Below are 27,428 nucleotides of genomic sequence, written 5' to 3'. Positions count from 1 at the left end.
TCAAGTAGAGGAGTGGTAGAGGAGCTGGTCCACAGGAATGGTCTGGCCACACTGGAAGAGGAGGAAGGCAGGATTAAAGCACTGGCGAGTCAACAAAAGAAAGCTTTCCAAATACATAAACTCTAGAGACACAGAGAGCGATCAAGTACCACTAGAGCTGGCAACAATAATCTGGCACTGTGCAGAGGGAAGGTCTGGGTATAAGAGCAGGTGCTGATTATGCATGACGCCCTGGGCGTCATTCAAGCTAGGACTGCCACTGGCTATGATACACTCTAAAACCTGATTAGAAATTCTCATATAAAGAAAGTCACATAGATAATTGGCAACTGTTTTCTCAAGAATCTTAGACAAAAAGAAAGGGTTAGATATGGATCTATCTTTGGCTAAAACCTCTGGATCAAGTGTCGGCTATTAAGGAAGGGGTTTAATTACAGCTACTTTAAAGGACTGTGGTACATATCCTGTTAATAGGGACAGATTGATCATGTCAAGTATAGAAATGCTAAGTAAAGGTAGAACTTCTTTAAGCAATTAAGTTGGGATTGGGTCTAACAGACACTTTGGTAGTTTAGATAAAGAGATTATTGAAGTTGCTGGTGAAGGTCAATGGTAGAAATGAATTCTAGATACTATATATCTGGTTTTACAGCTGTTTCTAAGGTTTCTGTGTTAGAGGCTAAATTGGTACCATCTAAGGTCAGAAGATGATGAATTTTGTCTCTAATAGTAGAATTTAGCCCATAAAGCCATTACTGTTGAGTGTTATAGGAATACAAAGATCAATAGAGAGGGCCAATAGAGTCAAGTGTAATTCGCAGAGAGCCTGCAACACTATCAACAAGTGCCTTTTGCTCCAGAAGCCTGACAGTAAACTACCTTTAGAACTCTTCAGGGCCTCTTGGAGGGAACAGAACCCTTTGCAGCTGCCTACCTGGATGACATCGTCATTTTTAGCCTCACAAGAGAGGACCACATCTGAGAGAAATTCTGCAGCGGTTTCAGCAAGGTGGTTTGACTGTTCAGCCCAAAAAATGTGCCCTAGGCCAAGTGCCTGGGCTATTTGCTGGGCCGTGTAGTTATATGACCCCAACAAGGCAAGGTGCAAGAACTTGTGACATAAAGTGGGCCCTGGAAAACCTCAAATTCTATCTGATTTAAAGGATCACTTTTTTTTTCTATCTGTTTCCTCGTGATTTTTGGTTAATAAAACAATTGACACTGTATCCCGAGCCCTTCTTTAATTCATCATCTTTTCCACTGACCTCCAGTGCCAGACATGACACTAAAACCCCTCATCTATGTAGAGTTACTGCCAGTAATGCTACAGTGCGATTCCCTTAATTTTCCCAGCACTATGAAGGATTCAGTATTTCTCCAGTACAATTTTGGCTGACAACTTTGAAACAGCATTTAGCATTTCATATTGGGAAGTATAATTTACACGCTGTGCATTCATTTTCCCAATTATTTCCCACAATATTCAAACCTAGAGTAATCTGTGATTTTACTCAAAATAATGATCGTTTCATTTGGTCACCTGTTGCTATAACTTCTGGCTAAACATCTCAACATGTGTCATAGTCAGGAAGGAAGTCGGCGAACGTTTTATAAATTCAATTTGAATAAAACTTTCATAAATGACCTTGTCCATGAACATTCCTGCATGAGTCAAGTCAGACAGATAATATGTTTATTTGAATTTCAATGTTTATTTCTGCTCCCTGTGGAAAATAAAGAAACAGTGAGAGTGAGCGGTAAGCAGAGGGTGCTGCTCCCCTCTTTCACTCCACCGTCCCCCGATCCCCGCTACCGCCCCACACTTAAAAATAAATAAAATAAAAACAGAGGAGAGGAGAGGAGAGCGCTCATCCAAGCTGAGTGGACAAGCAGCCAGCCAATCAGCTCCTTGCACATTGGCTCTGTCATCAGGCTTGGATATTGAGGAAGGATCCACTGCTCTGCTGCTGCAGCTACCTCGGCTCCTCGTTATGTATATGTATATTCGTGTGTCTCTCGCTCTCGCTCTCTCTCTCTCTCTGTGTGTGTAAGCCTGATGAAATGAAATGCCAGGATTGGGCTACCTCCAGGGAGAACCTCTCCATCCTATAATGTGAGGCAGCCAGCAGCACTGTGGGATCAGGAAGAAGCCGCATCCATCAAGGGACGGGCCAGGCGGACCAGGCGTGATCCAACGGGAGGGGAGATTTTTTTAAAATAAATTATTCTTCTCTGCTGGGGAGAGAAGGGATTGTCGTCATCCCCCCATCCATCCTTTTTTTTCTCTGTGGTGCCCCATCCTTCCTCCTTCATCCTCCGCCTCCACTCTCATTCCCCCCCCTCATTCTTCTAGAGGCGCTGGTTGGAATATCAAACCTCCATGTATGACAATTTGTACCTACATGGATTTGAAGACTCGGAGGCGGTGAGTGCTTGGATGCGTGTGTGAATCTGCTTATGCGCTTTTTTGCTTTTTGTTTATTGGCTCAGCTGTACACACACACACACACACACACACACACACACACACACACACACACACACACACGGGAGGCCTTTGATGGGTTAGCCAACAGTACACAGTAGCGTGATCGTGGGCTATGCTTGGCTGGAAGGGGGCTGGGTAGGTGGGTGTTGGTGTGTGTGTGTGAAGGGTGTAGGCAGATGGCTTCTTATGTGTTACATTCACACAGTTCTGTATGTATTTGTTAGTATGTGCGTGTGGTGTGTTGTTCTGTATGTATTCCTGATATCTGCCTCTTAATCTGTAAAGAATGGAGCCAGTAGGAGCCATTTAGCGTTCATCACACTCTCATTGATGGCCCGAGCCGTGATTCCAAGAGCCAGATGGAAAGATGTTAATTCCCCATTTCTCCCCTAAGGCCACACTCAAATGATAAATTCTCAGGTGTCACATTTCTTTAAAAAAAAAAAAAAAAAAAAATGCAGCCGAGAATGTCTTGCGTGTTGTATAGGCTCTGCTGACGCTCAGAGAAACATGCATCGTGATGTCATTAAGTGGATTCTGATGTTGATGAGTCACATGCTGAAGCGACTCCATTGGACAATAGCTCGGATGCTACAGTGCAACCTCAAAGCTACTATACGGATACATGAATGACTTATTAATGTGGGAGTGAAGGACTGAAGGCCAAATGGTCTTGTGAAAAAATACATTAACTATTGTATGGTCAAATTATTTGCATGTGTGTATGTAGTATCATAAACAGGAATGTGTTGTATTAAGCAGTATTGTAAAAGTACTTATTTTCATGAAGTTGGTGGACCTGTGAGCCAGGGCTGGATAATATTTCATGTCATGATACACAATATAGTGCTTCATAAGCACCTCATAATGCTAGGACTGGATAACAAACACAAATATTGTGCAAGTTCTCCTTGTGTCGCCAAAACAGCTGAAACACACTGAGGCAGAGAAACAAGACTTCTAGGGGTGTCCTGTGGTGTCTTGCATTGGGACATTGACAGTGGATCCTATGGGTCCTGTGGGCTGGGGAGTGGGGCCTCCATGGATCGGGCTTGCTCCTGCACATTCCACAGATGCTTATCAGATTGGGGTGTGGGGAATTTGGGGATCGGATCAATGCCTTGGATTCTTTGTCACGTCCCTTGGGTCATTCCCGATAAGTTTTTGTGGTCTGGCAGGGCACATTGTCCTACTGGGGTGGCACTGCCATCGGGGAGTACTGTTGTCAGGAGGTTGTTTATGTGTTCTAAATCTGTGTTTGGGTGAGTGGTACATGTCAAGTGGCATCCACATGAATGTCAGGACCCAAGGTTTCCCATCAGAACATTGCATTGTAACGAGATGAACAACGTTAGTCACTTCACCTGTCAGTGGTTTTAATGTTGGGACTGATGACAACCCCTGATGACATCAATGTGACATCACCAGGGGTTACTTTCTTGGACTTCACAAAGCTCCTCCAGAGCCACAGAAGACATTATACAACAGTTTTCACAATCTCGAGTAATTACTATTACCAATTATTAAATTGGTGGAATGACCCTTTATGAAAACAACTGAAGAAATCCTGAATATCCCAGCAGAAACATTTGCCATTTTTCCTGTCACAGTGATGTATCTGTTACTCCTTGATCTGTTCATTCTTGGAAATCATACAAATCCAGTTAGATTCCTAGAGTTAAGAAACCATTTAAGTTTCCCAAATGTGCCAGTTTTTGATTGGATGCACACACTCAAGATGAGGAGTGTGCTGAAGTCAGGCCCTGCTACTGCAGACTTGTAAAAAACAAAAAGTGCTTAGCTGTGATGACTAGCTTGATTGATCTTTTTAAGACTAATGGTCTTTCTTAATTGAATCATCATTAGTGGCTGATTGTTTAGATTCACACAGCAGAAAGAAGCACTTGGTCCAGCTATGCCCCAGCAAAAAATGTTGCATTACTGGAATTCTAACAGTGTGGCAGAATGAACTGCTGCACGTCAGGCATGTGTCAAAGCACTGAAATAATTAGAATCCCTGACAGTGTGTAAGATTACCTCCCTGAGTACAAACTGGGATTTCTGGTTGAAACCTGGGTGATTTCTGTTCTGAATGTCTAAGACCTCTTGTTATGGTCTTTTCAACTGTGTGGTTACAACATTAATGGGTCACAAAATACAAATTTGTGTCATTATTTTGAAAATGTGTTAATTTCTAGCTAACAAAAAGCTTCAGGACATGCTGAGCAAACATGCAAAGCAGTTATGGAAAATAAGACATACCGCTTACTCCGCATATGCGCATTGAGCGTTACAGCTGTGACCACTCCACATCATAAGTTATGAGGCAAACTTCACAGAGAAGAGGTAAACGGGAGACGTCACCCATATTATCCGTAGCAGTGCTTGCCAGCCATTCAGAAGATTGCTGGTTCGTCCCTTGTTCATGTCAATATGGTTCTTATTGCTTCAAAAACATATTTTATCATCTATCTTGGAGTCTGACTAAAAGAAAACTCATTCAAATTTCTTTGCACATTTGATTATTGTCTTCAAATAGCCAGTGAAAAAACATTCACTTTTGAACCAGTTGTGAACATCTTTTCAGTGGTGACAATAGACATTTTTTAAACGTCTTTTAAACAGAAAAATGCTCACTGGGCTTATTGAGCAAACTGGGGAGATAATTGAATGAAAAAAGTACCAGTTCATTTACAGTATTTGTCCAATTCAAAAGTACAGATAAGTCCTGCTGCTATCCCTGCTTCTGTAATCATACCAAACATAAACTGTGTCGTGATTTTTTAAACTGTAACATTTTACTGAGTGGCTTGAAAGAAACTTAACCACTAGGTTACTGTTTAGTTAATGTCCATTATTCATTCAGAAAAGCCTAATACCTTGATGTTGTTTTCTTTTGGTGTGAAATCTTGCTGCTGATCATTGAAATCATTTTTCATGTTTCTATTTGGTGCCACCAAGCTCAAATGGCAGAGGAGGTGGTCAAACTTTGTAATAGAGATGGAGGAACATCAGTTAATTGAAAAAGCTGACAAATGAGTGTCAGCCTTCAAAGACATGATCAACGACTTCCATGTAGCAGCAACATTAAGAATCCAACTGACTGACTTCTAAAGCCGTTACAGTGATCATGGCATACTTGCATCGTTTGTTAAATACTCTAAATTCTCCAAAAATAAAGCCAGAATTCAAGTATTGATTGGGACTCTATTGGTTCTGCAGAAGGTGCAACCACTGGTTGTGTTTTAATGCGAAAATGTCATGTTCACATTAACAACACATTTCTCACTGAAATATGAGCAAATATACTGATTAAACAGAATAAATTTCAAACTCATCTCCCTTCAGTATGTACAGTTTTTTTTATCCATATATCATCATGCTTTCAGTTACCTGCACCTTTTCATCAAAATGCAGCAGAACAGGGGTCACTGTCTGTTATGGTTAGCAGGAAAACATCTAAAACCCACAAGTGTATGATTTTTAAAGTGTTCATGCTAAGAACACCTGCATTGTGTGACCAGATAAACTAAAATACAAAATAACTAGTACTTTACCATGTCTTTCAATGAGTGGTCAATTGTTTTAGAAGGGAATACAGGGGTAGTATAAAAAGTTCACTAGAGTGATACCTGAATCACTCTATGGAAGCCCACTTCTGCCAAGAAAAGAAAAAAAGAAAAAGTACAACCAAGTTTAAAAATGAGTCAAAATTTTTACTAAGCCAGATGTTTGATTTATCTCATAATTTTGCTTTGTGATCCCATAATTAGACTTAGTAAATCAGAATGTTGACTTACCATAGATTGCACCGATGTGGCAGTGTCACGTTTCATAACCATTTGGAATGTTTGTATGACACAAATTAAAGAAAAATGAAACTCCTGGTCCAAACAAAATCCATCTGCCTGTTTCTGGGAGCAGGGATCAAATCTATCACCATGCAGAATTGTCTGATAGTGTGAAATTGGCTGTGTGGTCATACAAACTGCTGATAGCACAGGAATGGAAATTCCACTTTGCCTGAGATGCTCCTGGCTGTCTGCTCTTTTCTACATCATCCATTTCACCTGTTCTACATTCAGAGTGCCAAGCCATCACTCTGGAATTGGCACTCCCAATGCAAGTTGGTATGAGCCACGAAACTTGGTCACATGATTCTTTTTAAAGTGGACCTCATTTGCTTTCCAATTATAAATTGTTTGGCCAACATGTCCAACGTCATCGTATGTCTGTCTAAACCTCAGAGCCTATAGGTGTTTTTTTTCTCTCTCTCTCAAATCAAACATATTTGGTCATTTGGGTGCATCTGCCTACACCTTTTCTGGCTTCAGGTGTGATATTGGAACAGTGTCTCACTGTATGGAGAGGTTAGTTTTTCCTCATAATTCTTGATTGCTCTCTGAAAAGGGCTTCCAACAGTGAATCAACCCTATTAGGGTCATCTGTGTTAGCTACGGCTTCTTGACACTTTTAGAGCTCTGTTTCCTAAAATTTATACAGCGACTCTGGCTGACAGGAAAACCTAGATTATTTTTAACTGCCTTTAGCAGGGCTATTAGTGCTTGAGGCAGCTTTCTGTCATGAGAAGTTTTCCCATTGTTTCAGACTTTGGTTGAGACCAAATTCCTCCAATACCCCCCACACGATTGATAGTCTGTACTCTATATTGACAGATGATAATGCTAACATTGCCAGTTTGTATCGCTGCTGTACAGTTCCACTAACCTACTGTGGGATTTTTGTTTGCAGGGCTCAGCTGATTCATATACTAGCAGACCATCAGACTCAGATGTCTCTCTGGAGGAGGAGCGGGAGGTGCAGGCCCAGGTCCAGAGCCAGAGCCCAAGCCAGAGCCAAGGACCGGGACAGAGCCGCCAGGAGAGGGAGCAGCAGGCCACCATTCAACTGGAGAGAGCCAAGGTAGCCAACCAGTGACGCTACTTGGCCAAATTCATCTGTGGCTGTTGATATACAGATGTTATTGTTAATGTTTTCTCAAGCCATTAAGTCAGTAAAATGAATTTGAACTGATTTGTAATAGTTGCATATGTATATTGTCTATTACTCACTGAGTTTGTGTTTCAATCCTCCAGACTAAACCTGTTGCATTTGCTGTAAGGACCAATGTCAGCTATTGTGGTGCACTGGATGAGGATGTTCCAGTACCAGCCACAGCCATCTCCTTTGATGCTAAGGATTTCCTCCACATAAAAGAGGTACATGTGTACTTTTTGATTAAACACAACACCTACTATATACTTCTCTCTGAATGTTTTTTGATACAAAAATCTGCAAAACATCAACTTACTTAATTTCCATTTTTCCTAACTCCTTTTTTATGTCACTGTCCTCAGAAGTTCAACAATGACTGGTGGATCGGACGGTTAGTGAAAGAGGGCTGTGAGATTGGCTTCATCCCCAGCCCTCTGAAGCTAGAGAACATCCGGCTGCAGCAGGAACAAAAGAGAGGACGAGTCCAAGGGTAAGTAACAGAAAAACACAGTCATCTCACTGTTTGTCTCATTAAGTAAAGTAAACACTGCATGAAAACAAATTTTTGTTCCTGTGAATGCCCACAAAACTTCACTAATTCCCTGCAATTAACGGCCACGTCTGCTGTGCCATTGACTGTTGGGACTTTACCCAACAATCATCATGAATTTTGTTAATTTTAAGCTATGTGTACAATTTCAAAATGCTGCAGTTACTGAAAACAATATATATATATGTGTGTGTGTGTGTGTGTGTGTGTGTGTGTGTATACATATATACATATATATATATATATATATGTGTATATATTTGAGAATATTAAATGGGAAAAAAAACATTTGCAACATATTGTAAGTACAAGCTTTATTGTAAAAATAACAACACTTTAAAAAAAGCAAATGTAAAAACAAAAACAAAAAAGAAAAGAGGAGATTTTAAGTTTGCAATAGTTGCAGTCAACAGCAGCTCCACACTGTGCTCTCACCTCTGTCTGCGTCTCCCGCTCTTGGCCTGTGTACATTAAGGCCCAATTCCAAACTGATCTCTACACTCTCCCACTTCACCACGAAGCAACTGTAACATGATCCAATTTCTCCCCTTGACCATATAGGGAGAAATATAAAAGTAGCCTATTTCAGATTCTAATTTCATAGTAAAAATTGTGAGATGAAAATTTTTAATCAAATGAATAAAACCTCACTCCCACCCATCTTTTGACAATTTTTTTTTGTTGGACATTCTTTTGTTTGCTCCTGGTTAGAAAGAATGAGTGCCACATGATCTACCCAGACATCCTGTCAAAAGTGCCATCCGCCTCATCAGACATCATATCAATCGTGATGTCCCTCCAGGAAATAGCTTTGCTAATTCACTGTAAAAGATCCACAGTAAAAGACAAATAATAATAATAACAACAACAATAATAATAATGATAATAATAATAATACTAATAATAATTGTATTGTTATTATTATTATTATTATTATTATTATTATTATTATTATTATTATTATTATTATTATCATCACAGTAAAAAATGACCTACATAGAGGGACATCATCATCTACATTGAGCAAATCAGACAATGTATAAATGTACTTTTATCCAGCAAGAAGCATGTAGTCTACTTTGTAATCTTAACCTTCTGAACTGTCAAGTCGAAGGACGGTTTTCTTTAAAATACAAGACAAAGTCACTTAAGTAAACAAATAAAGCATATATAAAGCATATATCGGACCACATACAGTATGTACCCCTGAGACTGCAAAGTTACTGTATTTTCTGGTTCACTAGCACATGAGAACACAAGTGTTTCAATTCCAACTAAATAAAAACAACCACATTACATGGCCCATAGAAATCACCTCTGCCCAGAGAAAGGTGTGACCTGTGTCGGTTGTTTCAGTGTAATTGTCATTTTCACTGCCCAGTTAATTTTGCTATATTCTTCCTGACACCAGCTTATTACTGTACGTTCAAACTTACTTAGTTTAAACTTAGTTCTGCTCAAGCACTCACAGCTCTCCCCCTCTTCAAGTGATTTTTTCACTAATCCCACAGTTGTTTACACACTGTTCAAGTCTGCTTTTAACATTAGGCTCGTTCGAGATGAACTGTGCCTCAGCTGGAGAGTGGACGAGTGCATGCAGACGCAGCAGGGGGCAGAGCCAAAAAGCTGCCATCAAGTCGGACAGTTTTCCAGCAGCCTTCAGTCTGTACAGGAAGTCACAAAAACATCCTCATCCCGTTAGATCGATTCCCATTTCTTAAAATGTCATCATACCATATATCAGTTTGCACGCAGTGCTACACAAGCGATATGTGATATCTGTTTTCAGATTTTCCTCAATTTTACATACATTTGCATCTAAATCAGTATCATATCAGTTTGCTGCTGTTTATTAATCATCTGAGCAGACCTGTCCCTCTCATGGCCACGCAAATAAATTAAAAACATTAATTGTCAACTACTAAAGAAAGAAATGCGAGACAATAGTTTTCATTATTGATCCGTCAGATATTTGTACTGCCAGGGCTTCACATCTGAATCCTCACATTCCATTTACCAGACATTGTTGTGTTGTCAAATACTTTCACAGGCAGAATTTTGTGTGCTGTTTATAATATGAATGTAGGCTATTTAGTCTCCACATAATCCAAAGCATGTATTAACTTAGCCTAAACCTTTAAAATCAGACAAATAAGATACACATTTCTCCAATTGAGCAAAAATAAGAGGTGTCTATAAAACATCATATAGTTGAGTCAACGTGTAAACCAATCAGCTGTTAGATCAGGGGACAGCCAGGTGTTTGCAGTCGGTGGACAGCAACTGCAGCGCCTGGCTCGAGAAACTGCAGCCGCCTTGATCCCGTGAGATTACTGTTTCCCACAGGTGCATGACATCAGAGCAAGTCGGGATCAAGTCAGACACAAATCTAACTGGCATGCATTGTGCGGTGAGAGGTTTTGAAAGTAGTTTTTCCTCATAATTCTTGATTGCTCTCTGAAAAGGGCTTCCAACAGTGAATCAACCCTATTAAGAGAAGAGTGTTCATCTGTGTTAGCTATGGCTTCTTGACACTTTTAGAGCTCTGTTTCCTATTTCCCGTTTCTCTAAATGAAGCTTTGCCTACTGTACTGGTTCGGCAGCGTAAAGTTTATACAGTGACTCGGGCTGACAGGAAAACCTAGATTATTTTTAACTGCCTTTAGCAGGGCTATTAGTGCTTGAGGCAGCTTTCTGTCATGAGATGTTTTCCCATTGTTTCAGACTTTGGTTGAGATGTATGCTGGCCTGCATTGTGCGGCGATTGCTGCTGATTGATTCTGCACAGGACTGGCTGATCTTGAACAAGCCTATTAGCAGTTAGCATGGCTTCTCTCTTTAGCTAAGCAGTTAGCAATGGCTAAAATGTTATTACCGCAACTGGGATTGGGATCTGGGATTGTACCCCCCTCTTTTCCTCTTCATCTCCTCGAAACTGGGTAAAGTGGAGACACAGTCCATGCATTGTTGAGGTAGAAATTATGTTACTCAAAAACAGCAAATACAGAATTTAAAAATAACCAAAACACTCTGCCTAGTCAAGTGCAGGCCCTCTCCACATGTAATAGAGAGCCAAAGTCACGCCCTTTCTGGTTTCCCTCATGGGACCTTATTTTGGAAAAAATAAGTATGTAAGTGAATGGAGAGAGACAAATCCTTTTTTGATCCCGTTTGAACTGTGCCATGAAGTATACAGACAAGGGCGTAGGTTTGGTTTTGATATTAGTGGGGTCAGAGGACATCACAGATGTGGAATTGCAAGGCGTTAGCAAAGCTTGCCCTGCCGGGAGGTTTCTAGGTATCCGCTGGCACCAGAAAGGCAGAAAGAGCGAGAGGAAAAAAATTCTATACACGTTTATCTAGAAATGTGCCGTTGCGACATCCGACTGGTTTTGATAGAGCACGTCACAAATATAGGCTACTGTGCCTGACTGAATCAATATAAAACGTACTTCTGATGTTATTTATCCCCAGGTGCACAGAACAGCTTTGGTGCAAATAAATAAAACCAGGATGTAGCTAGCTACTAAGGCCAGCCCACATTCATGAGCCAGCCTATCAGCCTAACCATTTGTGTACCAAATTATTGCAGGGGACAGTTTATTACTTCCTGGATATTGTGTCCCTACCCAATCGTATGTCCATTTATACAAATAATATTTGTCTATTTAAAAGATCATTTTTCAACTTGAGGAAGTCGCAGTTGGTCGACTGAATGAATGAAATATAAGACTGAAAATACCCACCCATACACCTAACAGTCGTGACAGTAACCTCGTCTAGGCCACAACTACGCTGTCACATTACTGCAGTTTTCAATATGACCAGTTTCATTGTGATTTTCACATTTGTAAATACTTTTTCTGTGTGGCGGCCATGTTGGTGTTAGTGATGTATGTTGAGCTCTAGACGATGTAGTTCACTGAGCAGTTTCACACAAAACTAGATGATATTTTACTATCTTAACAATAAACAGCAACTTAATTGACTTGAGAAATAATCTCTTTAATTCACAAACATCTTCATGGGTCCTATTTAGATAGTCTTTAGGGTATGGTCTAAAGCGCAAAGTGCTAGTTCCTTTAGGGCATGTCCAAGTCCACCGGATAACCTGGGTGCAAAGTGAGGCACACGGCGCAAAGGGGTGGTATTTAGATTCTGAATTGGGCATGGGTGTGTTTTGGGTGGAAGATAAATCAAACCAGTCCGAGTGTCATCTCCCATTCCCTGTAAGACCCAGGTGACAATAACAGTGACACTGACATCAACCAGTGGCACTTCGCTGGGAGAAAGGGATGTGATCCTCGGCTGCTGGACCCCTTCATTTCACAATTCTCTGTCCCATCAACAACTCTGTTTGACTGAGGAGGAGCGCTGCTGTGCGTCCCTGTGTGGGTGCGTGGATCTCAGTCCGTGGATCAGGCAGGAAGGGTCATAAAAAGTATCATCCTGATCAATAATGGGTGGGATGAGAGGGTGAAATACAATTCAATTAAATTAAATTCAACAAGCTTTATTGGCATGACTGTTTTACAATATTGCCAAAGCGTTAGCGTTAGTTACATCGTTAATGAGGTTCACTGGAAGTGGCTCTCTATGCAGGGCAAGTAACAGGAAATGCATCTTCTTCTTTGGTGTTTTACAACAGCTGGTTTCCTAAAGTTGCATTACTGCCGCCCTCTGGCTTCAGTCGTTCACTACGGTTCTATTCTATTACAGTCTTGCAATCAATCTGGTTGCTTTCAGAAACCTAAATATCAGTTTTTCCCCCTGCATCGTGCCCCCACACACAAGCTTTTGAACAACCAAATAAATTTGCTACAGTGTATGGGTCTACATTTATACTAAGCTTAATCTATTTGTATCAGAGGTTTTTTTAAAATGGAGCTAGTACCTTCTAGAAAAAGTTGAAACCTCTCCCCCTACTAGCCTGATTTCCATTTGTAAAGATGTCAGCATTTTCATTTACATGTCAATGCCCAACTTAGGCCAAGGGGCTGGGGCGTCAACTGTCAAGCTTTTCAAATGCCAGAGATTGAAAATCCATGTCAGTTCCAGGCAGTTCCTGGCAGTTTTCTGTGTTGCCTACAAATTCCTCTAAACAGCCATTAATCTAAACTTTCGCAGAAATTTACAGTGCCGCCTACTGTCAAAAGTCCCACTTTTCATGCAGTGTTTACAGTATTACTTTATGAAAGACAATGAATATTAGAGGTTATTGCTGTACATTATTCTTTAAAATAATTGGGAATGTGCCATACCAGGGCTGCCCAAAGTGAAGCATCTGGGCCAAAGTTGACCACCATAAGTTGTGATTTTGCCTGTCAGAAATGTTCTTTCTTTTAATTACAATAAATTATATAGATCCCTGTTAATTCTGTTACATTTTATGTGAGGTAAAAATGCATTCCAACTTTTAAAACATTTTCATAATCTGAGCATAGTGGGCAGAATTACACTTCGTGCAGGAAGTCAGTCAATTTGAATAATACAATACATTAGGTGTTTGGCCCGTGTCTCACCATTTGACTTCAGTTTGGACCCTCAAAGGTAAAAGTTTGGCAACCCTTATGCTATACTGCCAACTGTGCAACGAACTATAAAAGGCACTTTAGCGATGTAAAACTCTTTTCTATACAGAGGAGTTGGTTTACAGTTTTATATGTGCAGCACTACATACAAGATCAATTTCAAATCACCCAAAGTTAGGAAATAGATTACCCTGGCTAAATATTATTTTCTATGTTGCTTGCGTGCCAGTAATAAGCAGCCCTTAGGATTAGTTGAACAGGCTCGCTGGCTGAACTTGACCCTTTATGTAACAATTTTTTCATTGCATTTATTTTCATCATGCTATTATTTTATGTAGCTATTGTTTTACAGTTTTACCCCCACTACTAAAAGTGTACTATGCAGGATTTGTTTGTTGCTGTTGGTATACACACAATTTAAGGTTGACCCCCCCTCCCCGACTCAGTGGTTGAGACAGAGGGAAAGAGAGCAACAGTGGACGAAAAAGCTACAGAGTGGATGGGGGAGCAGTGTTAATGACAGAAAAGCAGTGAATCAGAGAAAAAAAACATAATTTTCTGATTTTTTTTTTTTTTTTTTACAGCGGTTACGTTCTAAAGCAAAAATAAACACTCCCACACTTCCATACAACCCTCCAGAATTTAATACAGTGTGTGTGTGTGTGTGTGTGTGTGTGTGTGTGTGTGTGTGTGTGTGTGTGTGTGTGTGTGTGACTCAGAGTAGAGGGGAGAGATGGGCAGAATAATATAACCTGGTTACAACATTTATATAGAGTCACAAACTCACGCCCTGTGCACTGTTATTGGCTGGGGTCCACCACCATTGCCCAAGGGTTGATGTGTAGAAATGTCCCAAACACAGCAAGATAGGCTTGGCACAATATCAATATTATATCCTTGTGATATTAGAATACTGTATATCCTCATAGATTTTGGATATCATCATATTGTGATAGATGGTGAAGTGTTGTCTTTTCCTGGTTCCAAAGGCTGCATTACCCTAAAGAGATGTTGTTTTCTGAACTTGCCAGACTGTTCTACTTCTAATACTTGCATTCAAAAATATCATGCTCAATTTATGAAATGCTGTTGAGGAGTCTTCAAAATCTCATATTGTGATATAGCCTAAAAAATTATAATATTATTTTAAAGCCATATCACACAGCCCTACAGCAAAATACTAAGAAAATAAGAGAATACATGTAGAGAGCAAGGTCTCCAAGATACAGACACTTCTCGTGGGTCAAAATTGATGATTTAGAGGGATATTTTTCTTGTAGTCTCGTCTAGTTTCTATTTTTTATAGTCTAGTCTTGTTTCTATTTTTCATTGTTTTTAGAAAAACCCTGCATAGTATTTTAAGTTATGAAAACTTTTTTCGCTCATCATGTAATTCCATGTGAGTTGTGAATGTTTTGACTGTCTGAAAAATGGCCAAATATGCCACCAATTGTTTGATTTTGTACAGGGCAATGGCCACCATTGGGCGCAATGAGGTCATGTCCTCTGTATTGTTTTGTGAAAGTTTGGGAGGTTTAATGATCTAAATTGGAGTTTAAATTGTACAGTAAAACAAAACGTATACTTTGTGAGGTGTTTATAAGCTGATTATTGGATATTCTAGTATTTGTGAGAACTGGTCTCTTTCATTTTGACAGTTTTGAGGGGAAAAAAACAACCTCAAACTAAAACTCAGTAATACTAGGAATGACAATAATTTATCTGGCAGCAAGGCAAAACCCCTAAAATCAACCACAGTTCTGACAATCGATTATTTATGTCAGTCTTTTTTTTCACATTTTTCACATTCTATCGACCAGATCAATGGAGAAAATAATCATCTGATTAACATAAAAAAGGAGAATGACCTTTATTTGCAGCCATAGTTTGAAAATAATTTGCACTATGGGAATTTGGACTCTTGACCTCAGCACGTCTATTCATTTACACTATGGAGGCTCTGTTTTGTTACCAATAACATTTTTGGTATCTATCTATACTGTTCCTGAGTAGACCTGGGTGGGACTGATAAAGACCACAGAATTAGTTAATCAGATAAAGTAGATTCTGTCCAGTAACTCCTTGATAAGCTCTCAAATTTTGAATCTTACTTTGATGTAGACTGTACCAGTGCAACAGTTTCAATAGCTGTAATTAGTAGTCCTATCAACCCCCTAGTTTCCTTGTGCGTCTCTTGAAGGTTCTGTCAGCCAGAGTTTTTAAAATTTTTTTTTTTACAGTAGCTCACTTGCACTTCCTCATGCCTCAAAGCAGAGTTTAATACTAATCTTACTAGACTAGAGTTCTTCAGCGCTTCACTTATTAGCTTGGCTTCTGTGGCTTTTTGTCACCATGTCTGGCAGAAAGGAAGAGACGTTTGAACCAGATTTGGACTACAGGACTACATTTTCCCTGTAACAAAAAATAGTAACCCTCTATGAGATATGCTGAATTCCAGAAATGCCAGAAAGTCTGAAATTCTGGAAAAACCCTTCTTTTTATTATTTTCTCTTTAGTTATTTTTATTTTCTTCAATTTTCTTTGTGTGTAAAATAACACTGTTTTCTGTCATGAAAGACTAGAAATCCATCCACATACAGCCAGTATGGCTTGAGGAAACCACATTATCAGTTCATAGTTAAACCTGAAATGTTTCAGCCATTATTATAGTATTTGTTGCAAGTGCTGTGTTCAAAGATGCATGTTTTAGAAGAAATGGGCTAAATTGACTGGAGTTCTCTTAATGAAGTTAATACTGTTCGTTACAGTCTTTGCTAACAATTCTGTTGAGAGCTCAGCTGTTGTCATCAGTTGACAGTTACTGCATAGGGAGCAAATTTTATATCATCCAAATGAAAATCTCATGGTTGCTTTTAACTCCTGGATTACGGTCTTCTGTAACTGTAAATGATCAGCTGAGAATTTGGGATTTCCAACTTCTGTATGGAACTCAGCCTTACATTTGGCATATTTCACCACGTGCTGCTCAGCCCAGGTGTCAGTCATGAACACATGTGGAGGATACACCTTATCAGACAGCCTAACAGTCTTTAAGAACTGGGCACCTGAAATCAAAGACTCAGAGCAAACATTCAACTTGCATGACTTTTGCCATGGGGAACATTTGTTGTTATTCGCCCTAAACAGCAGAAATAACCTACTGTACATTAGCCGTATGTTAGTGAGCGATGGCAGGCACCAAGGGTATGAGTGTGTGTGTATATATGTTAGTTTCAGCCTCTGATTGAATACAGCACTCACCAAAGACTCCAGTTCTTTTGTAATCACGCTCCAGTTTCTTTTTTATTACAGCAAATTACAAACAAATAAATACCCTACAGTGGAGGTCAGCAATTCTCTTACTCCTTGCAGCAGACAGGTTGAAGTGAGAGTGAAGATAAACCCATTTTTTTAATCCCAAAAGTTAGTAAAAATAAACTCTTCTTCCGCCAATAAATGGCTTTGGATCAGAGCAGAATCCAACGTGACACCGGTCGTTTATTCCTACAGAGCTCTCCAGGTCTGCCCCTGTGTCTGGTCAGGCCTCCTCACAAAACACTCTGGAAAGCCCTGTGACATATGCAATGTTTTTGCTCAAGTTGAATATTTTCACCTATTTGCATCATGTAATTTGCATTGCCTGGCTTTGCATTGACTTTGTATGTATTTGCACTGTGTGAAATAGAACCACCATAGCAGAGGTAATGTGACCTAGCTGGTTAGGCAGATGATTCCCAATACTTTGTGCACAAAATCAAAAGAATTGCTGTGACACACTGCTATGACATACACAATCAACTGTCATAGCAACCCCTTCCCTGAACTAGAGAATCTGTATTTTTACTTAAGTTCTTGATCGTAAATTTAAAATGATCACATGGGTTTATTTTATCACTGGAGTAATATGTAGTTATAATCACTGGTAAATGTATTTCTGCATCAGTGTGGGGCAAGGAAAATAATTGAAACAAATGGGCTGAAACAACAGTCACAGACTGTACAACAGACTGTAAGGTTATTTTAAGCCATTTTTGTTTCTCATACATGGCCGTTAAAATAAACAGAAGATATAAATCGGCCGAACAACAACTTTAAATAAAGCATGGTGTAACGTTATAGTAACAGCAGCAGTGGTGCATAAATTACTTTTAACATTGTGGTGATGAAGAAACATTTGACATTAGCAAGTCAGTACTAACAGAAAGACATTCCACTTGTTGATAAGTCTAATATATTATGCTCTGGTGTGGACAGAAAGTAAACACGACTTAATATACATGTGCACTGGCGTCTGTGTTGCTGGTAGTTGTGAACAGATTGCTGGCTGTACTTTCCCCTTTAAACACACAGACCCCTTCAACTCACTGAGTGGTAAGCTGGGTGTCTGCAGGGAGGGCTGCCTTTCTATACACACCAAGCTTGAATGTTACTTGGTTTTCGGCAGCGTTTGCTACCAAGCCGCTCATGGAGGGGCAGCTGGCCCTTCAGATATCTAGCCTGTCCATTTGCTTTCACCCAGAAGCTCTCCAGCAGCGAAGAGAGGGGTGGATAAGCATAGCCCAAGGTCAGGAGGGACTGCAACAGCTGAAGAGGACGGTGTGTTTACTGGGGAAACTACAGGTCACAATCCTCTGTGTAAACACCACCACTAAGCACCAGAGGAGAAGCTGGAAAGTGCAATGCTACCAAGCAGACCAATCAAAGTCATGTAGCCTGTGTCGCTGTGACGTGCAGTTACATGTCAGGGGAGATGCACATCAGGCTATGGTGTAGGCTATGGTGTAGAGCAGGGGTGTCAAACTCAATCACAGAGAGGGCCAACATTAAAAAACAGGACTATGTCGAGGGCCAAACAGAGTCAACAGGATAAACAGGCTATTGGATGCAAGTGCAGAAGGAAAACATATTTATGTGCTAGAGCCAGATGCTTTTGCACCTTTTCTTGGATGCCAGTTCATGTTTGGGGTTAGGTTTTGGGCTGTGGAAACCCTCAAGATGGTGTGAAGGTGTGCATCAGTGAGACGACTCCTTTGGGGGTTTTTGTTCATCTTCATCACAGAGAAAAGCTGCTCACATAGGTATGTGCTTCCAAACATGCAGAGCATTTGAGCAGCATGTAGATAGAGTAGAGGCATCGTTTCAGGGATGAAGCTTGGAAACTGTGCAGCGCCCACAGAGTCATACTTTGCCTTGAGTATATTATTACACTGGAGGTCTATCAGCTCCATTTGGAGGTTTATAGGTGTTCTTTCTACATCAACTGCAAATGGATTGCTGAACAGTTCAAATTTAAATTTTCTGAGCTGCAAAGTCGGAAAATCGCCCCATGAACTCTGTGCCAAGTGCGCTCAGTTTATCAGCAAATTGCGCTGTCGGCAGAGCGGTGTGTTTGGCAACACGGAAAGTGACTGACGTTTCCTTGCTGCATCTGAGTCTCCCACAGGCGCAGCTTTGCTTGGAAAGCTCTCATTGCATCATACATGTCTGTGATCACACGTCCTTGTCCCTGAAGCTGGAGGTTTAGTCGTTATGTCGCACAAAAACACCAGCTCACATCGCCACTTTTCCTCCCGGAGCTCTGTGGTGTCTTTCCCTTTGCTTTCCAAAAACTGGCAGATTTCCTCATGCAATTCAAAAAATCTATTAAGCACTTCCGCTCGACCTAGCCATTGCACCTCTGTGTGATAGGGCACAGTGCCACGTTCAGAATCTATCTCTTCAAGAAAAGACTGAAATTGGCGCTGATTTAAGCCTTTAGCTCTTATAAAGTTAACCGTAAGTGTTACGGTGCTTATTACATGTTCCATTTTGAGAGCTTTTCCACACAGCGCTTACCGGTGTATGATGTGGTGATAAACTGTCAGGTCACCTGCACATTTCTCCTGCTGCATCTTCTCCCACATCCTCCCCACTAATCCATTCTTTGCACCACACATCGCAGGCGCTCCCTCTGTCGTCAGTCCCGTCAGTTTGTCCCAGGGCAGTTTCATTTCATTCACACATTTACATACTTCCTCAAAGATCTTTGTCTTTTCCCGTGGTTGTGCCATGCATTGATTTAATTCCCAAAAGTTCCTCTGTAATGCATAAACTGGAGTCTACTCCAAGGATGAAGATTGACAGCTGTGCAGTATCAGTCATATCAGCGCTCTCATCCACAGCAAGGGAATATGCAATGAAGTCTTTTCCCTTTTTTCATCAACTGTTCTTGTAAATTGGTGGCAAGCTCACACACAAGATCAGCAACAGTATTTCTGCTTAAGCTTATATTTGAAAACGCTTGCTTTTTGTCTTGACACATGACGTCGCATACTTTAATCATGCACCGCTTTACAAACTCCTCCTCAGTAAAAGGCCGGGCTGACTCAGCAATTTCTTCGGCCACAACAAAACTAGCTTTCACGGCAGCCTCACTTTGTGATTTTGCCTTTGTGAACATAGTCTGCTGTGACACTAGAGTCCTTCTGCTGTCTGTCCACGTGCTTGTATTTGTCCTGGTTTTGTCTCATGGTGCCGTCTTATGTTATATTCTATAATTATGGCCACGCCAGCTCCACAAACAAGGCAAACTGGTTTACCGCTAATGTCTGTAAACAGATACTCTGCCTCCCACCTGTCTTGAAACCCCCTGTTTTCATAGTCCACTTTTTGTTTGGCCATTTCTTTGGGTGGCTTGTTTAATTGCATTTAAAAGTGATGAGCGCCGTTGACTTCTGACCTTGGATGGACAATAAAGTGGGGGGAAGGTGCAGGTGGGCTTGCTGGTCTAGGCATGCACGCTGTTGCAGTGCATTCTGGGACTTGTAGTATCAATGGTGTGCGTCTTATATACCGGTGAGCCAGATATGATGGACATGTGATATTTTATCGCGGGCCGGATATAATTGTACCACGGGCCGGATGTGGCCTTGAGTTTGACATGTCTGGTGGAGAGCATGCATCTATGCACGCAGAAGTATAAATCAAGCTTATGAATATAATAAGCTTATAAATATAAAGTAGGGCTGTCAATATCATGTGTTAATTTTGATGAATTCATTACAGAAAAAATAATGTGTTAAAAAAGATAATGCATATCAATCATGCTCTATGACACTCCTTGACTTGACGTCACTGAACACATTCCCCTCATAGCGATAGCCATAGCTGTCACTCAAACATGACGTCTACTTGTTTATTAAGGAGCTGCAGAGTTTATTCATGGGCAAACTGTATCGTGTACTGTACATTTACTGCCACAACTTCACTGCTAAACTTTCCATCTGCTCACTCTCAACTCACTTAATATAAACTGCCCTATTCTTTAAAGGAGCCACGCCACTCTTGAAACACCAGGGGCCAAGCTTGGTGGATGACATAAAATCCCCAGATTCTACTGTAGTCCATTCCATTTCAGGAACAGCTCAATTTTTTTCGTTAAGTTTAACACAAAATTAAGATATTTGTCAAAAATTATAATACATTGTCAGGGAATATATCACACACACAGGGGTGGGTGCTTCAAAAAATGCCCAGATGGAACTGTTGACAGGAGCAATCTATACAGCAAGGAATTTTTACATTTGAAATGCTTACAGTATATATTGGTATGTGAGAATATTTTTGACTAATTAATCATAAAGCTTGTTATTAATTAGATCATTTGTTTTAATTGCTTGCTTGCTATATAAAGTATAAAGCATGCAAATAAAGCATGATTTACTTTCTTGCGATGCACTTCATGCAAATTGATTTATTGACGTAAGTGATGACGACGACATGATATCCCAGCCCTAGACTTTATAATTACAGACAGAAGGTCTTCATGTACCTGTGAATGTAACTGAAAATATTTACTTATATGGCCACCGAGTGCTGACATCAGAGGAGTTGCTGCCTCTCTACCCTGTGTTGACACCAATGCAATTTGTGATGTCAAATGGAAGATTAAATCACCCAACAAAATAATAATTACAATGAATCAGATGTGAACATTTTGCAGTTGGTAGCTGATATACACAGACTGAGTTGAAGCACTATGTTTTTCCTACCTTTTTGTGGTCTTTCATAACTTGTAACACAAATGTACTCTTTTGCTGATCAACTTTTTTCTCCCATGTTTTGCACCTTTCCTCTTTCCACTGAATTGAACTTGAACTTTAAAAGTCTTAGCAATTTAATGTATTATTTTATATTTATTTTACTTTTCTGTCATTTTCCACATTAATACCTTGATGTGTTTCTGTCTTTCTTTATCCCCTCTTGTCTTTTCCAGTAAGTCTGGAGGGAACTCTTCTTCCAGTGTAGAGGATGAGGTATCAGCCTCTATCCGACCCCTCATATCCTCGGCAGGTGAGAACATCAGACAGGGGGAGAGGGCCAATAATAGCCAGCTGCCAACTTAGAGCCAAGCCTCCAGAATCTCAACATAGAGAGAATAAGCCTCTAAAGCCTTCCCATGTCTCTGCATAGAGCATAAGTTCACTGCGTAGAGTTGTTGGTACATTATCCCATGATCCTCCTCTTCCTCCAGTTGAGGACTGCAGGCGCTCTGAGACTGGGGCTTACCACAGTGTGAACCCAACGACAAGACAATGAACCCCCCTGAACTGCACTCATGTGACTTTGTGAATATAACCATAGGACAATAGAAATACTTTCTATATGTTTATAATGCCAGTTATCCTTGATAGGTTTCAATTGCTAAGAATTATGCTGTATGAAGCATGTTTGAATGTCTCTGAGATATTATGGCGATGCCTCCCCTTGCAGCAGATCCTGACGATGCTGTCACTGTTTTCTCTCCCCTCCTACAGGAAAGCAGAAACAGAAAGTGGTAAGTTGGTGACGGTAAAACCCACTCATTCACAATACACTAGACTCGTGTTACTACCATCATAAAACAGGACAGGAACTACAGGATGAATCCTCATATCACATCCCAGGGCACATAATACTTCAGCCCTATTGAAGTATACAGTGCCAAATCATCACCATTTCTGTGATGCCAACGTGCCATAGTGGCCAGTGTGATAACTGCAACTTCCTTTACACACAGTACTTTTGAGAATGTTTTGGGGAAAGAAGTAGGTATTTTACAACTTGTTTTATACATGTACTATGTACTAAAATGTACTATTACAGGAGCAAAAACAGGGGATAAAGCAAGTCTGGCAGTCCACAGGCAAAACAAATCTGCCTACCACAAACATGCCAGTTAGTGAGCTTTGGTAGGCATATTTTCTTTGGACAAAGCCAGGCTAGCGTTTTACCCAATTTCCGGTGTTAATGCAAAGTTGAGTTAACCGACCTAGTTTAGGTGGTTTCAATATCAATCACATCCTACAACTCAAAAAAGAGAAGAAGTTGATTTGCCAAAATGTGATTGTGTAATTAGGGGCAGAAAAAGTGACATACTAACATCATGTCTGCTATCTTTTAGCCTTGCCACAAGTGAGACAAAAATGTGTTTCCTGAGGGTGGTGCTAGAAGTCCATGGAGTAAATGCTTCCCTTTAAAGTATGACTGTTCATGACAAAAAAGTTTCCTTTAGCCACTATGGAAGCAAAGAAAGCAAATGAATCCTACACTTAACACTAAACGTTTAACGTGAAATACCATTCAGTTTACAGCATAGAAATAATTTACTTCAAAAACATCTATGTGATCTATTTATGTGGTGTTGATTCAGAGTTTCAGGTAAAAAATCCAAGTCCTTAATTACAACTAGAGTGGCACTCAGTAGAGGGAATACCTCTGCCAAGGCCCTACAGTCCCTTAACTCAATCAAGCCTCAATATCTCAATAACTCAATATCGAACTTGATAGCCCTGCATCACTCTAAATTTTGAACCACCCATATCCAGATCTCAGATCCGCATCAGTGTACTCACTCGTAGATACTAGTGACCTAGATACGCCTGATTTTTTCATCAAGATCCATGTATTATTCCTTGAGAAATTTATGAAAATGTTGGAAAAACTCCCTATCTAGCAACATTAAAGAAAATAATTCCTGGATCTGTCCTTTTTCCCACCAAAAGTCAATAGGATATATTCTTGGCCAAGACCCATTCTCCATCTAAGTTTTATGGAAATCTGTTCAGTAGTACTTCATAGCGAGCACTTCGCTCCACTACATCAGCTGGCTGGCCATCGCTGAGAGCAAACAAAGGTCGCTCAGCGAAGTCCCGACTCTTCTCTGTTCTGGCGCCTTCATTGGTGGAACGAACTCCTGACCAATGTCAGGACAGCAGAGTCACTCGCCATCTTCCGCAAAAGACTCAAGACTCACTTGTTCAGACTTCACCTCGACCCCGCATAGCATGACTCCAAAAAAAAAAAAACGTATATGCACTTGTATGTTCTTGCCCTTAGCACTTCAATCATAGCACTTATGAACTTAAGGTATCCTTGATTAATAGCAGCTACTTTGCTCAGATGAGGGCTTGAAAATTGTTTCTATTTTTTCATTCTTACTTTATCGACAGTGATATGTTGTGGATTCTTTCTTGTGACAAATGTACTTATTGTAAGTCAAAAGCATCTGCTAAACGCCCTAAATGTAAATGTAAATGTAATGTAAATGTAGTTTTTGTGTAATCCTGCTGACCAACCAACCAACAAATGGACATGGGCAAAAACATAATCTCCTTGGCAAATAATTAAGTTGTTTTTTGCTATAAGTTATTCATGTTTGGATCTAAAAGTTAAAGTAAGTTAAAGTATGTTAATGAATCGGTTTACATAAATATGTCCAGTATTACCACTTTGGCATGGTAGAGTGTCATGGTGTTACTTCTTATTGTGATGCTTGGTCTGGTATTGTGTTTGACTGGTTAGACTGTAGTTTTTTCAGTGTATTTTTCAGTGCCATCATATCCATCCATCTATGTAGCAAATGAGAATGTATTAGTTGGTCAAGATTAAATAACTTGTTCCTTTAAATGTGCTGGAAAATACAACAAAAGCTTCGAAGGAAGTAACTTGCCAGAACATGTATTAATTCCTTGATTGATTGAAAATATAGATACTATATGTTTATGTGATTCATTATCAGAAAAATATAACAACCTCTGTCAAAATATTTTGCAGGAATAATAATTACATCAATATTCATTTTTCTCATGTTGTTTTCATTACATTTTGACAAGTTACCGTATCGTTTGCTACATGCCTCACCACGACAAGACACCATTTAACACATCTGATTGTAATTCAAGGCCAGCTGACTCAGCAGTCCATTGCAGCTGTCTACTGTAACTGTCTAGTTTGTGATGAGTCTACTGCCACTGATGAAATGTGTTCGTGTTAACAGACGGAGCACATCCCCCCATATGACGTGGTTCCCTCCATGAGGCCTGTAGTGCTGGTGGGACCATCGCTCAAGGGTTATGAGGTGAGCTTTTGGTTGGAAAGAAAATCAAAAACATGCTTTTACTTTTGAAACTTTTTTAGTGTATTTATTTAAACACCATTAATAGCACGGATGCAGCATCCTTAAATGACACAAAATTAGAAAGGATTTCCTTGAATCCCCTAAAAAAATGTTTGCTGTTGGCGCAGCTACAGTAATTGTGATATGTCAGCACCCACTTAGCCAGACTGACAAAAAAACAAAAAACAGAGGTCAGGTAAAAATATGTGTAATTGGAAGATTTATTTGAAAAGTAAATGTCTGATTGCTACCATAACCATTTCTAAATGTATTCTGTACAAGGAATAACAAAATATTAGAAAAAAATTGCTATAGTTGTCATGATGTACACAGATGATGAGAGCAAGGCAAGAGCTTTTAATCCTCATTGGAGGAGGTGTAGATAAACTGATGCAGACACGTTAGATTTGGATTTCTAAATGTAGGAGACAATTAAGATGTGGATGTTACAGTTTGGAGTTTGACTTAGGACCCAAAAGCGGTCAACGAGACAGGGGAAATGGATAAAAGGAATTTAATGAATTGCTCAGGAGATAAGGTAGCTGGTGGTGGTTCAGGTGGGAGGCAAGGCTGGTGGTGCAGCTGGGGCTCACGGTACTGGGCGGTGGAAGCTGAGGTTGTGGCACTGGGAGTGAACAAGTGGATACAATCTGGCAGCAAGTGGACAGAAGACCACTATTCTTAAACTGAGACTGATGAGTAGATGAGCTGCAGGTGTGTGAGGAACAGGGGCTCCAGCCACGAGGATATCCATGGCCAGCCTCTGCAAAAAACACCTCAACCACATACAGGCAAAAACACAGGAAAAACACTACAAAAGAGTTGTGTACTAACATAATCCCAAATGTTTCCAAAAATGTTCAAACCAAGACAATTCTGTTATTTTATTCAAGATAACTGTGGGCTTCTGGTCGCTGTGACGATGGCAAGATAAGTATGGAAGTCAGTGAATGTGACTTAACCTAAAACATTACCTTGTCCATGAACTTTTCTCCCTGAGTCACGTCAGATAGATTTTCATCGTCAATGGTTGTTGTTTAACAATAAAAACAACAACTCCTATGCTATTTCACAGCATCATTAAGCTATGTCTTTTTGTCACTTCTTTAACTCAGAGACCCTGAATCACAGATATTACATTCTGTGCATTTTATACCAATATCAGCAACATATCCCTAATATTTTGGGCTTTTAATATTGATTGCTGCCACAGACAATTCCAACAATTCTAGAAAAAGGTTGCATCATTATTCAATCTATGATTTTAAAGCTGCAATAATTGATTTTATAACAAGCTGTAATCACAACATTGATCTAGGCATAATCACCATATTGTGTTCTTATAGCTCTCTTTGGTCCCCACCAATCCCTGAGGGGAATATCTGCCATGTTAGCTGCTAAATGCTCCAATGTATTCATTGGCTAGCTAGCTATCAGTTTTTGTTAATCTGTCATATGGTGCAGGGCAGGAGGGATAACATTTTCAAAACAGCTGCCTCAAAACAAAGCTGATGAGACCTGTGAGAAACCAAAATAATTTACTGATAGATGCTGAAATGCTCCATAGAGCTGAGAGGAATGGCAACATTTAATAATAATTCTCTTTACATTACACACGGATATTTCATTGTTAATATAACAATATTGTTTTAAACTTATTATAGGAATGTTATTTTCCTATATTTGAGTTTTAGAATATTTAAATTGTGTAAAATATTATGGAGTGTGTAGTTAATTTAATGTGTCCACTAATACTGCAATCTGATACAGATAAACAATTCTGTAAAGCGCTACAGTTTAGATCATGCATTGATAATGTTTGTGTCTGATCTCATAAAAGATACATGCACATCTCCCACCCAATGCAATAACTCCATAACTGCAGAAATTAAAGTGATCAAAACATGAAGATATTTGGTAAAAGTAAATAATTTAAATATGCAACAGTGTTACTATGAAACACTCCTTACCGGTGTGCTCCTTTGAAAATGATTTTACAATCATTAATTTCCAATAGATTAAATAAGCCTACTAACATTTCCAACATAAGTAAATATAACAGTTATCAGCATATGAAGAGGCTGGTGCCCAAGTAGGCCTGTGTTTTCCAACATTTTGTTAAATACTTTATGTATGACTTAAAATGTATTCAACAAAGATTTCATTACATAAAATGATAGTCATTTTTACTAGGCCTAGCCACCAAAACGCACAGCAATAACAGTTCATATAGACAAACAACTATAAGACAGATAACACTAAAATATGTCCCAAAATCAGGATTGAATAAAACTGTGATTTTAAAGCCATGAATAACATTTTTAATACAGTCATGTGAAAATTTTTATCATGAAGACAAGATTAATTGTTCTTCAGAACAACCCTATAACCATAAAAAAATAACAAAGACAAATTCAAAACGTAACTATTTCTTTACATCCTTATGTT

General features: G+C 39.7%; 1 protein-coding gene across 8 annotated transcripts in view; it reads left to right on the top strand.

The window, feature by feature from the left end:
• The window catches only part of LOC140992056 (voltage-dependent L-type calcium channel subunit beta-4-like), a 72,720-nt gene that overhangs the window by 36,214 nt on the left and 9,078 nt on the right, over positions 1 to 27,428 (top strand). Inside the window, exons 1-9 of one of the 8 annotated variants that reach the window (XM_073462288.1) lie at positions 2,381 to 2,425; positions 7,241 to 7,318; positions 7,370 to 7,411; positions 7,585 to 7,707; positions 7,846 to 7,973; positions 12,507 to 12,509; positions 21,819 to 21,895; positions 22,360 to 22,379; positions 24,861 to 24,941. In XM_073462288.1, the coding sequence (XP_073318389.1) occupies positions 2,381 to 2,425; positions 7,241 to 7,318; positions 7,370 to 7,411; positions 7,585 to 7,707; positions 7,846 to 7,973; positions 12,507 to 12,509; positions 21,819 to 21,895; positions 22,360 to 22,379; positions 24,861 to 24,941 (597 nt within the window). Of the gene's footprint in view, positions 1 to 2,380; positions 2,426 to 7,240; positions 7,412 to 7,584; positions 7,708 to 7,845; positions 7,974 to 12,506; positions 12,510 to 21,812; positions 21,896 to 22,359; positions 22,380 to 24,860; positions 24,942 to 27,428 lie in introns of those variants that run through there. The other 7 variants (XM_073462291.1, XM_073462290.1, XM_073462286.1 and 4 more) reach the window with 7 other exon arrangements.

This window comes from Pagrus major, chromosome 24 (genome assembly GCF_040436345.1).
Source record: "Pagrus major chromosome 24, Pma_NU_1.0".
NCBI lineage: Eukaryota > Metazoa > Chordata > Actinopteri > Spariformes > Sparidae > Pagrus > Pagrus major.
This window is presented reverse-complemented; position numbering and strand designations above follow the sequence as displayed.